This window comes from Pithys albifrons, chromosome 1 (genome assembly GCF_047495875.1).
Source record: "Pithys albifrons albifrons isolate INPA30051 chromosome 1, PitAlb_v1, whole genome shotgun sequence".
Lineage (NCBI taxonomy): Eukaryota > Metazoa > Chordata > Aves > Passeriformes > Thamnophilidae > Pithys > Pithys albifrons.
Window position 1 is genome coordinate 117,155,664 of NC_092458.1, and position 12,873 is coordinate 117,168,536.

Below are 12,873 nucleotides of genomic sequence, written 5' to 3' on the forward strand. Positions count from 1 at the left end.
ACCCACGTGGGGAGAGCCTTTCTCAAATATTCGTTCGCAAAGTTTGGCCAGACATATACATAAAATACGCTAACTCTCGTATTTATATGGGACAATACGGTGGCGCTCATATTTATACGCGACATACGGTAGCGCTCATATTTATACGGGAAGATACGGTAGAACTCGTATTTATACGGGACGATACGGTAGCGCTCGTATTTATACGGGACAACACGGTAGAACTCGTATTTATCCAGGAAGATACGGTAGCGCTCATATTTATATGGGACATTACGGTAGCGCTCGTATTTATATGGGACAATACGGTAGCGCTCGTATTTATATGGGACATTACGGTAGCGCTCGTATTTATATGGGACAATACGGTAGCGCTCGTATTTATATGGGACAATACGGTAGCGCTCGTATTTATATGGGACAATACAGTAGCGCTCGTATTTATACGGGAAGATACGGTAGCGCTCGTATTTATACGGGAAGATACGGTAGCGCTCGTATTTATACGGGAAGATACGGTAGCGCTCGTATTTATACGGGACAATACGGTAGCGCTCGTATTTATATGGGAACATACGGGAGTTCTCATTTATACGGGAACATACAGTAGTGCTCATATTTATATAGGAAGTTATGGTAGCTCTCATATTTATAAGGGAAGATTCGGTAGCTCTCATATTTATAATGGAAGATACAGTAGTGCTCCTATTTATGTGGGAACTTATGGTAGTGCTCTTATTTACACTGGAACATATGGTAGTGAGGATCCTCAAAGACCTGGAAAACACTGGAGCTGGTCCCAGCAAGGCTGGATGCAGCTCTGTCCTTACTCCTGCCTGCCTTGCATGGAACTGCCTCCTGATACACAGAAGGGCAACACAGAGGGTTCAAAATGCAACACTCTTCTGAGCTTGTTGTTATAATTGTGTTAAGAAAGGCACACGAGCCAGACACGCAACCAGAGAACACCCTTTCCATCTCTTGCAGCTGGTCCTAAGCATCTCTTGAGTGTCTTGGAGAATTTTTAGAGCTGAAGGAGCCCATTCACAGACCCATCAAACTGCAGCAGGACTGCAATAATTCAGGTGCTTGCAGTTGAGCTGATGATTCCTGAGGTGCAGCTCATGCTGGAGACTTGGGATGGTGTCAGATCTGCTGCTGCAGAGACAGACTGAGAGAAGGGGAATGGGTGGCTCCTCACAGGGTGTGTTTTTATTCCCTCCTGCTGCCTCTTCCTGGACAACTCGCTGCTGCATTTCAATGTAAAAGTTGGGTTTTGTTTTTTTAAATCACTGGAAAGAGGTTAAATTGACAGGCTTTGTTTCATTTTCAGCAGAAGAGATTAGATTTATTTTTAATTCACCTGTCTCTCTGCAATCATTATCTGCTTTCAAGCTGCGTTGCTAATGAGTGTCAGGACCATTATTTTACTGACAGAGAAACTGAGGCTTGGGCAGTGAGTGTGACATTCCCCAGGGAATGGGGAGGGAACACTGCTGGGGTCTGAAACCCCTGCAGCTGGTTCCTGTGCTGCAGCCCCAAGCCAGTGGCAGGGAAATTACCCTTCATAGATGAAGTCTGACTGACTGCCCTTGCACACTTCCTTGGGAATGGCTTTTCTGAGGGCTAATTAGCATAGAAAAGCAGTCACAGAAGCAAAGAAGAGAGGTAATGATCCATGTGGCAAAGCAGCATGAGCAGTGGACCTCCAGACTGACTGGTCAGGCAGAAACACTGCACGGATTAGATTGGTTTAGGAAGAGTGCAGGGTAAAAACATCAAGCAACATTTATGGATGCAGAAAACTGACTTTTTTCAGGAAAAGTCAAGGTAAAATACATTTCCACAGGTTGAGAACTGGAGTCTGGGGTGCTTGAAACAAGGGTGGCCAGTTTTGCATAGACTGGGTTGCAGTCTTGGACCTCTTTAGCCTAAAGGAACTGACAAGAAAGATGGAGAGAGACTATTTACAAGGAATGGAGTGACAGGACAAGGGGAATGGCTTCTCACTGCCAGAGGGCAGGGATAGATGGGATACTAGGAAGGAATTGTTCCCTGTGAGGGTGGGCAGGCCCTGGCACAGGTTGCCCAGAGAAACTGTGGCTGCCCCATCCCTGGGAGTGTCCAAGATCAGGTTGGACAGAGCTTGGAGCAACCTGGGCCAGTGGGAAATGTCCTTGCCCAGGGCAGGGGGTGGAATAAGATCGTTTTTAAGGTCCCTTCCAGCCCAAACCATTCCATGATTCTGTATCTTGTTCTGCTGGTGATGCCCAGGGTAAGGTGTGTGGAAATGGGACCATCCTGAAGAGAGCTGAGGGGTTTCTTTTCTATTTCCAAAAAGAACAGGAGCTTGAAAACTGCGGAGTGATGTGCTGCTGATATGAGGTGCTATTTTGGGTTGCAAATGCAGGTATTTGAAAGCTAGAAAAAGCCAAGTTGGGATTTGAGAGAATTACAAATGCAGTTCTGCCAGGGATGTGTTTGCCCAGCCCAACATTTCAGCCACACATTTCAGCCTTCCCCGCGATGCTTCTGCCTCGCTTGGTGCCCAGAGATGACTGGGGACAGAGCAAACCTCAGGAGAACTGCACTGCCTGGGTCATCCCAGTGTCTCCATGCTTGGCTGCAGCACTGAAAGCAGCAGGGTCTCACCAAGAGAGCTGGAGAGGCAGCCAGGACAGGGGTGCAAGGTGCTGCAGGGGTACATCATCACTGTCCCCAGGCAGCAGGGCATGGGTTGGGCTGGGGAGCTGCTGCTCTGCTCATCCCTGCCCATAAGTGACACATTTAAACCTGATATCTGGAGTAGAAAAACACAACCAGATGTTGCTGGCTCTTGGGTGACAGGACACCTGATAGCTGCAGGACCCACTGTTCCCTCTGCTCTGGGACTGACATTTACCCCAGGACACCACCACATCTCCACCCCAGGGGCTTCTGAGAACAGCCCACGCTCTGCCAGCATGTTGATGAATTTATTAACCAGCTCTCCACCCCCTCTTTCAGCTGCCCCAGGGATGATGCTGCCTCTTGGAAACTGGATCCACACTGTGAGACACAGCAAACCCCGGGCTGCAGAAACCAACTCACCACCCAACCAGGGACAGACCCTGAACTCCAGACAAAGGACCAAATCAGTGTGGTTTGGGACAGCTGTTGCCTTGTGGTGAGTAAAAGGTCTTTAGTACCTCCCTGGAGTTGCCAACCCGAGGTTCTGTCTCGTTTTGTTCAAAAGCAAGGATAGGTGTGCTGTGACTTCTCTTTGAGGCCAGCCTGGATAGGACCTGGAGAGACCTGCTCTAGTGGAAGGTGCCCCTGGCCATGGCAGGGGATGGAACTAAATGGTCTTTTAAGCTTCCAACCCAAACCATTCCATGATTCTATGGTTCTCTTGCCAATCTCTTCCACCTCCTTTCCACACCAGTGCTCTGCTTAATCTGCTGAAAAGAAGGAAGATATTTATAACCAGATCTTCTGACAGATTAAGGGTGAGAGAAACCTCCCAGAACTCCGGCATCTGGATTTGAAGTGGGCAGGCTGGAACCCAAACAAGCACCTGGGCAAGGCAGCTCTTTGTCACACCCACAGCAAACCTGCTTATGAGCAGAACTATCTGCTGAACATTTGGCATTTTGGTAGAAATTGGAAGAAATAAGATTAACCTGACAGCATCCATCCAGCTCTATCCCCACTAACAAAGGGGAAAACACCATGGAATCACAGAATTGTAAAGGCTGAGAAAGCCCTCTGAGATTGCCCAATCCAACCATCCCCCAGCACTGCCAAGGCCACCACTGACCCCTGTCCCCAAGTGCCACATCCACACAGCTGTTAAATCCCTCCAGGGATGGGGACAACCCTTTTGGGGAAGAAATCTTCCCTCATATCCAATCTAAACCTCCCCTGGCACAAACTGTCATTTGCTTTAGGTCATGACTCCCCCAAGCTGGCCAGTGAAACCTGTGAACTGTGGGCCAAGGCTGCAGAGCCAGGCAGGGAAATCAGGTGGACAGAGCAAATGTCACCGTGTAAATGCACTGATGTGACTTGGGATGGGTCTTCCAATGGTCAGGGAAGTTCTCTTTGGAATAAACAGCAGGATATGGTGAAATCCTGGAGCCCTGACTTCATGCTGAGGCAAACAACGTGCCCAGGCTGCACATCTGAGTATGAATGACAGCTATGAGGTGGCACCAGTGTGAACACTTGTGCATTTATGCACAGAGAAGATGCAGAGCTGCTGTTATGGTCATGGGCACATAGATCCATTTTAAACAGACCCCCTGCTATATAAAGGGTGGCTCAACAGTCCCCCTTGCCAGATGAAAGGAGGAAATATTCACTGTCAAGCAACACCTGAGCAACTCACCAGGCAGAAATGGCTCCAGGTACTTTTTATTTCAGTTGTAAGGGATTTGCCAGTGCTGCTGTGTGTGCAGGGTGATGGGAGAGGATGAGGGGTTGGTACTGTGGTGGGGGACACACATTCTGTGACAGCCCTCACTTACACTATGGCAACCTATAAACCAAGGAAAAAGATTTACTTTCCCTGAGCGGGACTCTAATCCATGAAATCATCTTTAGCCTAAACAGGGCAAGGAGAACACGAAGAGCAACAGTTATAATAGATGTTCTTGCCATAAATGTTGGCAGGAATATTAACATTCATATTCCAAGCTTAAGGCAAGGATCAGCATGATGCCTAATGCTTATGTCCAACCCTACAGGCTCCAGGGCATTCCCTCCAAAGGGTATTTGTCTGAGATCAAGTTTGTGGTCTTTGCAGCACAGACAGACAGCAGTGTTAGATGTCACAGGCTGAAAGCCTTTCGGCTGGACAAAGATCACCAAGTTCCACAGGCATGTCCCAGAGAGCTGGTGATGCACAGGTAATGTCACCACCTCTGATGGCAGGGCCAGCAGACAGGCGGTGCCACCTCAGCAGCACGGGGTGAATCACAGCACAGCGAGGTACTGCCATGCCTCAGCTGGCATCACACTCCACAGTGCCCCCTGCTCTGCTCCTGAGGACAAGGCCTCCAGGGGAAAGGAAAAATAGGAGAATGCCAGGGAAAACCACAGGAACACACTCTAGTTTTCCTGGAGCAGCCGTGACTCCAGCCAGGCAGACACTGCTGGTAACACTGGCAGCAGGACAGCCCCGAGGGCACCTCCTGGTGAAGGGGTTTCCCTGAATTCTAGGGAGGGCTGAGCTTACCCTTGGTGCCAACAAGGCACCCAGGAAGATGTGCCCTCAGCCAGCACAGAGGCAAGAGACTGGGAATGAATTCCCAGGAGCCACCCCATCCTCAGCAGAGGCCCCAAAGGCTGCTAACCCTTCTCTCTCTGCTTTGCTGCAGCATCCTGGTTTTCTCCTCTGGCCATTGCCGTGATCGCCGTGGGGCTGCAGTGGCCACAGCCAGGTGCCACCTTCCCGGCCATGCCCCTGTCCAGCCTCTTTGCCAACGCTGTGCTGAGGGCTCAGCACCTTCACCTCCTGGCTGCCGACACCTACAAGGAGTTCGTAAGTGTTGGCTCCTGGGCTTTAGCTGGGTGGCTTCAGGACTGGGACAGAGACCACTCAGCTCTTGGTGTGTCCTCTGCCTGTTTTCAAGGAGAGAGGGTGTTAACAGCACAGGACAGGTTGTGTCCCATCATACTGGACCCTGTTTCCCCCTCTCAGATCTCTGCCCCCCTGATCCTGCACACCCTTTTTGGGGCTATGGCTGCACATGGCACAGATCCTTTGCAAGGCTTTCCTGTGCCAGTCACCTTTGGGCCCTGGGAGAGTCAGTGTTAAAACCATCCAGTTCCTGCTGCTGCCAGGAGCTGGCACAAGCTTTCACTTTGGCAACAGCTGTCCTTGGGGGTCAGTTAGTCCTTGGGAGAACCTGGCCCAGGTGTGGTTGACATTCACCTCAGCACCTTGGCTTAGTGAGAGGAAGACCTTTGGGTCCAGTAACTGTTGTGACAACACAGTATTCCTGCTTCCTACCTGCTAACCCTGTCCAGAGGCACCTGGACACAAACATTTCTTGCTAAGAGTAACAATTCAGGACAGCTTGGGGAAGTGTCTGAGGTCTCCTAGGGAACATGGGCAACAGCTCTGAGTGCATCTGGTGTGTCTCCCCACAGGAACGCACCTACATTCCAGAGGACCAAAGGCACACAAACAAGAATTCCCAGGGAGCATTTTGTTACTCGGAAACCATCCCTGCTCCCATGAAAAAGGATGATGCCCAGCAGAAATCGGTAAGTTCTTGCCCTCAGGGCAAGCACAGACCTGCCTGAAGAGCCCAGCTGTGCTTCCCTGCAGGAAGACAGTTTCCATCTGTGCCCATTTGGGTGCTTCATCCCTCCCCTCTCTTTTTTACTATTTAAACCCTGCATGAAAAAAGAAATAATCCTCTTGGTTACACTATAAATCATATTCCCCCCTGCTAAGGATGAGAAAAACTACTGTCTGCAGAGGACATAGGTCTGGGAGTGCTCTGCAGCCTGAAAACTCAGTGTCTGCTGAAGCTGCAGGAGTGGTGGCACGTCCCTGGTCCAGAGGGAGCAGGACACTACACCAAATACCTCCCTCTCACAGCTTTGAGCCTTTCTTCCCTTAATTTCAGGACATGGAGCTGCTTCGGATCTCGCGGGTTCTCATCCAGTCCTGGCTGAGCCCAGTGCAGTACCTCAGCAAGGTGTTCCCAAACAACCTGGTTTTCGGCACCTCAGACAGAGTGTACGAAAAGCTAAAGGACCTGGAAGAAGGGATCCAAGCTCTCATGAGGGTAAGTCACAGCACGTGGCACGATTACAGAATAACAGAGATCGCCCAGACACAGGCAACTCATCTCTTGGGGATCCAGAGACCATGTGAAATCTCCCCACCTTCCACTCTAGACCAGTGGCATCCTTTGGACTTTGCTTACCTTTAGATAATGAGATCAGGACACCTCCACTGCACAGGTTTCATCACTGGGGAGGATAAAAAACCACAAACAGATGTTAACACCCATCACAGAGCAGAAGTGATCAGGAATCACAACAGTCCATACCCAAAGTCTTCCCAAATCCAGCAACAAAAAATATTCAGTCCCTTAAACCCACCGTCCTAACAGCAACATAATGTTTCCTTACATCTCCATGCACAATACTTTGAAATGGGGCAAGTGTCCTCCCTCCCTGCAGCCTTGTGCTCAGCTCTTCTCCCTGCAGCATCACCCCTGTGTCACTGCCCTTCCTGCAAACACACACACTCAAAAACCTGTTTGAGATATGCTTTAGGAGTGGGGGGAGAAACCTCTGACCTCGTGTAAAGCTCAGCAGCAGCCCTGGCACTGGGCTGTGGAGGCTTCGAGAATCACAAGATCATTGCGGTTGGAAAAGACCTCCGGGATCACCGAGTCCACCCTGTGCCCCATCCCCACCTGGTCACTCAGCCCAGAGCACTGAGTGCCACGGCCAGTCATTCCTTGGACACCTCCAGGGGTGGAGATCCACCTCCTGCCTGGGCAGCCCCTCCCAGTGTTTAACAATCCTTTCTTCGAAGAAATTCTTCCTGATGTCCAACCTGAAGCACCTCTGGCACAACCTGAGGCCGTTCCCTCTCCTCCTGTCCCTGTGCCCTGGAGCAGAGCCCTACACCCCCCCTCCCCCCCCACCCGCTGTCCCGGCTCCCCACTCCTGGCAGGGATTGCAGAGCCAGAAGGTTCCCCCTGAGCCTCCTTTTCTCCAGGCTGAGCCCCTCCAGCTCCCTCAGCCCCTCCTGCTGCTCCAGCCCCTTTCCAGCTCTATTCCCTTCCCTGGACATGCTCCAGCCCCTCCATGTCCAGAACAGCCCCAGGGCTAGAGATGCCTCAGCAGTGCCAGCACAGGGACTGTCCCTGCCCTGGTGCTGCTGCCACACTGTGGGTGACACAAACCAGGGGCCATTGACCTTCTTGCCCCACGTGGGCACACCTGGACTCACATTCAGCAGTCATCACCAGCACCCCCAGTGCCTTTCCCAGCTTTCCAGCCTGGAGCACCCAGAGGATTGTGGTGGGGCTCACTCCCAGACCCCTGCAACCTCCCCCAGCCCCTCTCCACTCCCCGCAGGAGCTGGAGGACCGGAGCCCACGGGGTCCCCAGATCCTCAAACCCACCTACGAGAAGTTCGACATCCACCTGCGCAGTGAGGATGCGCTGCTGCAGAACTACAGCCTCCTGTCCTGCTTCAAGAAGGACCTGCACAAGGTGGAGACCTACCTGAAGGTGCTGAAGTGCCGGCACTACGGAGAGGGGAACTGCACCGTGTGACACGGGGACAGCTCCGCTCCCGCTCCAGCCCCTGCTGACCATGGCTGCCCTGCTCTTTGGAAAAGAAAATTGGAGAATAAACCTGCTACTGCCAACATGTCTCCGGGTTTTGGGGGGCACAGCCCATTGTCAGGGGCTGGGAGGGATGAACAGCCAATAGGACAGGGTGGATTTCAGAATTGGGGAGTGGATTTGGGGCTAAGGGAGCATATTTGGGGCTTAGGGGGGCGGGAAGTGGATTTGGAGATGGATTTGGGCTGTTGGATCTGCAGAATTTGGGACTGGGGGAGTGGATTTGTGGCACTGGAAGTAGATTTGGGGCTGGAAGGGGGTGCATTTGGGACTGAGGAGTAAATCTGGCGTTTGAGGGTTAACTGGGGAGAGCTTTTCCCCCACAGCCACAGCAGGATCAGGGCACCAGAAGTGGCCAGACCAAGCCATGCAGGGTCTTTGGTGGTGCCCTGTGCCAGGACGAGCAGCAATGGCCATGAACTAAAACACAAGTTCCTCCTTAACATGAGGAAGAAATTCTTTCCATGGATTGGTTGATCTTTCATGTCCCTTCCAAGCCAATCCATTGCAGGTTTCTGTGCTAGGGCTCCCTGACTATGACACAGTCCCTGCTGACAGACACTGCTCTGTGACACGAGCACAGCCCCTCTGTGACACGAGCGTAGCCCCTCTGTGACACGAGCAGGGCCCTGGCTTTATCTCCTGTGTCCACGGCACCTCCAGGCAGTCGTGGTTCGACCTCAGCACTTGCAGGCAGTGGTGTTTGACCTCAGCATCTGCAGACAGTTGTGGTTCGACCTCGGCACTTCCAGACAGTTCTGTTCGACCTCGGCGCCTCCGGGCAGTCATGGTTTGACCTCTGTGCCTTCAGGCAGTTGTGGTTCAACCTCGGCACCTGCAGGCAGTCGTGGTTGGCCATGGCACTACTCGCACGCCCCATGTACTCCCTGTTCCTGCTGGCCTTGCTGCTGGCAAGGCTGGGGCAGGCTGGGAAGCCCCCCGGGCCCCCCTGCAGCTCCCCACGGCAGGGGCTGCTGAACTGCCGCCACCTCGGGCTGACCGCTGTGCCCCCGGCCACTCGTGCAAGGGACCTGGTCAACCTGTGAGTACCCACTGACCACACACCACTCCAAAGCCCCTGCTCGGCTTGGCTGTGCTGGGAAGCCCTCCCAGGACAGCCTGGCAGGAGACAGCACTGGCAGTAGGCAGGCTGGGCCTGGGGGGCTCGTGCTGCAGCACCAGGGGGAAGCCAGGTTGGCCACGCTGTGGCATTTCCAGGCAAAGCCTGCTTCCACCTTGTGCAGCTGAATTTCCAGGGAAAAGGGTTTTCCTGAGGGCTGACAGTGTCAATCGTTCCTTTGCAGAGATTTCACTGACAACTCAATTTCGACCCTTGGACCAGAATCATGGAAGGAATACCAGTGGATTGAGACCTTGTAAGTACCATCTCAAGCATCTCAAATTTCAGGAGCTCAGGTATTTCCCATCCTTTTTTCTGGTTTTTGAGCAGCTGCACAACCAGTTCAAAGCTGGGCTGCTCAGCAAGGAGGGCTGTGAATCCCAGGGCTTCCTAGGGTGGCAAGAAATGCCATGAGTGGTGTGTCATCCCACGGGATGATCCCTGTGTCTGTTTCCCCAGGGATCAGGCTGTGTTCAGCTTCCCCTGGCCAGGACCAAGTGCCTGTTCCAGCCATGAGTGGGGACAATCCCTGCAGTCACCCAAAGAGGGGTTCCTGTAAAGCAGCTCCAGGATATCTTTCCATGAAAACACTGGTTCCTCCTGGCAAGCAGCTGGTGTAAAAAAGTCTGTTTGTGTCCTTCCAGAATCCTCAAAGACAATGACCTGCAGGCAGTGAAGAGCCATTCCCTGAAAGGGCTGTTCCTGCTGAAGAAGCTGTAAGCACAGTGGGCTGCTGCCTGCCCCTCCCTCGGGCCTCTGCTGCTCAGTCCACCCCCAGCTAGGGGGGCTTTATTCCTCCCGGGGCAGGAGGGTCGGCACAGGTTCCACAGCACTGCAAGCCCAGAGCAGAGATCAGAGCTGGGCAACACATATGCTGCCACGGCCAAAGCACAGGAAAGGAAACACGACAGTGCAAATGGAATTAACATTTTGTGTTCTAATTGAAACAGGGATTTATCTGGCAATAACATCGAGTCAATTGAGGAACGTGCCTTTGAGCCACTGCCTTTTCTGCAACATCTGTGAGTTATAGAAACTTCTTCCTCGTGTATTTAGTGAAGTCTTTTTGTGTTTATAAACCTCTCTGCATTGAAAGGAACAAGAACCTTTTCTAGAACAGTGATGCTTTCCCCTGCTAAAAGACAAACAGAACTGATTAATTTCTGTGATCTTCTCTTTGCCCAGAAACCTCTCTGGGAACCAGCTCACACAGATCCCCAGCGGTGCCTTTCAGGCATGGCACGGGCTGCAGTTTCTGCAGGAGCTGTAAGTGGGATGAGCTCTGAAGGCACATCAGACCGAGAGTCCGTAGGGGCAGTGGGGAAGAGCAGCTTTGCCCCACACACTCGCGGCCTTCCCATCGCCCCTCACAGCTCTCTGTTGTTTTTCTCAGGATCCTAAGTCATAACCCGCTGGCTGTTATTGCTGACACAGCACTCTTCAAGCTGCCTTCAGTCAACTATCTGTAAGTGTTGACTCATTTGGACCAGACTGATAGAGAACTTTGTCTCTCTGCAGTGCCCCGTCCTCCCCTCAGGAGAGCAGAGATACAGGAGCAAATCTCCCTCTTCTCCCAGCCTTACTCTGCGGAAGGCACAAATATGCCCAGCAGCAGCAAAGCAGGCAAAGGGCAAGGACCTCTGGTGTGCCCCCAGCTGCAAAGACCCAAGAAACTGGGATACAAACTTTAAGGGACTAGAGGCTGACCAGGTCTGGAGCCTCGGAGTGGCCAATGGGGTCCCACGAGGTCTGCAGGATCCCCTACTAATTCAGAGCCCACAGTTAGGAGCAGGTCCAGTGAGTGATGGTGGGCTTTTCAATCATTTCTGTTCGAGCTGGAGGAAGGGGATGCTTTGCCAACACCACCAGCATCATCAGGCCCCTGGGATACTTCTCAGAGTTCTGGCAATGTCCCCTTAGAATTTAACATGCTCTTTCAAACTCTTGCAGGGACCTGAGTGCAACACAAGTGTCTCCACAGACACTGCTCATGTTCCTCCAGACAGCATTACACCTGGAAACACTGTGAGTATGTGGGACTGAGCCCCAGTTTGGACTCAGAGACAGGCATTGGGATGACAGGTTTTCCAACAAGAACCTCTTGTCTTTAGCAAAGTGCCCAGTGACATATCCTGCTGCCTGTGCCAGAAACATGGCCCCATCAAGACCCCATGCAGGACCATCCAGTTCCTCTGTGAGAACCTGTGCAGCACCAGCACTGCCCAATGCAGTGGTAAGTGTCCTGACTGTGGGGATGGCCCCTCAAATCTGCCTCTCTTCCTCCAGACTGAGGAGATGCTGCAGCAGAGCCCCATTTTGGGGGCAATGCCTAGACAGTGTTGGCCACCTCCACGGCATCAGTCCAGCCTGGCAGTTCCTGGCCAAGCCCAGGGACACTAAACCTGGACAATGTCTCTAGAGGAACTTCATCCCTGGGAGGCCTTTACTTTAGCCCAAAAGCCAGTGCAGGCAGCTCAAGTGAGAGCTGGGAGGCCTCAGACTGTGCTCCCCCTCAGAGACACGTGCCTGCAGCTTGGGATGCACCTGTGCCCCTGTGTTTTGGCAGAAAGCTTGTCATGACAGCAAGTTGCTGATGTGCTCTCTCGGTGTTTTGCAGCTCCCATGGGTTCTCTGGCACAGACACAGGGAGAAATAGTGGAAGCAGCCGAGTCTGGACAGCTCAAGAGCAGCACAGTGTTGTACCTGAAAGCCAAGAACACTGTGCTGGGAGATGATGGCTCCATAACATTTAAAGTTTCTCAGAAGCAGACCAGCACCACGGAGGAACTCAGCAGCCAGGAAGGTTCCACAGCAACTTCATATTCCTCTCAGCACCTCTCCAGTCAGGAAAGCAAAGCCATTGATGAGCTGATGGTGCTGATGCATGACATTCAGAAACTGGGCTGGACCAGCAATATGGAGACAAGGAAACCTTATTTTCTAGGAGAGGAACTGGCAGGTTTGCTCAAGAACAAGCAGAGTGATGCTCAAAACACCCTGGTTGCAGAAGACATTGTCCCACACCAGTCATCATCTGCCAAGCACAATGTGCAAAAGTTCCCAGCAGTGGAAGAAAAGAAAACCCCTGTCTGGGAGCAAAAGGAGCTGGACATAGGTTTGAACAAGCCAGTATTAACCCAGTGGGAAGCTGCTGACAACAAAGCTGCCCTCAGACATCAGAGTGAAAAGGAAGCAGCAGCTCAAAGGAAGACTTATTCAGCTCTCCAGTTGTACCAGCGCAGGCAGAGGGACACCAGCTATCAGATTCAACAAAATCCCCTTTTCTACGACAGGTACAGCAAGGTGAGGGCAGAGGAAGAGCCCGCACCAAGAGAACTCAAAGGTCTAAACAGAAACCAGGACGGTCTCTTGGACCTGTGGGCCCAGAG

At 52.2% G+C, this 12,873-nt stretch overlaps 1 protein-coding gene across 1 annotated transcript; it reads left to right on the forward strand.

Moving 5' to 3' along the window:
• The first annotated feature begins 5,440 nt into the window (after positions 1–5,440).
• LOC139680566 (somatotropin-like) lies at positions 5,441–8,292 on the forward strand. Its single transcript, XM_071573295.1, has 4 exons — positions 5,441–5,524; positions 6,136–6,252; positions 6,621–6,782; positions 8,092–8,292. Exons 1-4 carry the CDS (start codon positions 5,441–5,443, stop codon positions 8,290–8,292), a joined length of 564 nt encoding a protein of 187 aa, XP_071429396.1.
• The last annotated feature ends 4,581 nt before the right edge of the window (positions 8,293–12,873 follow it).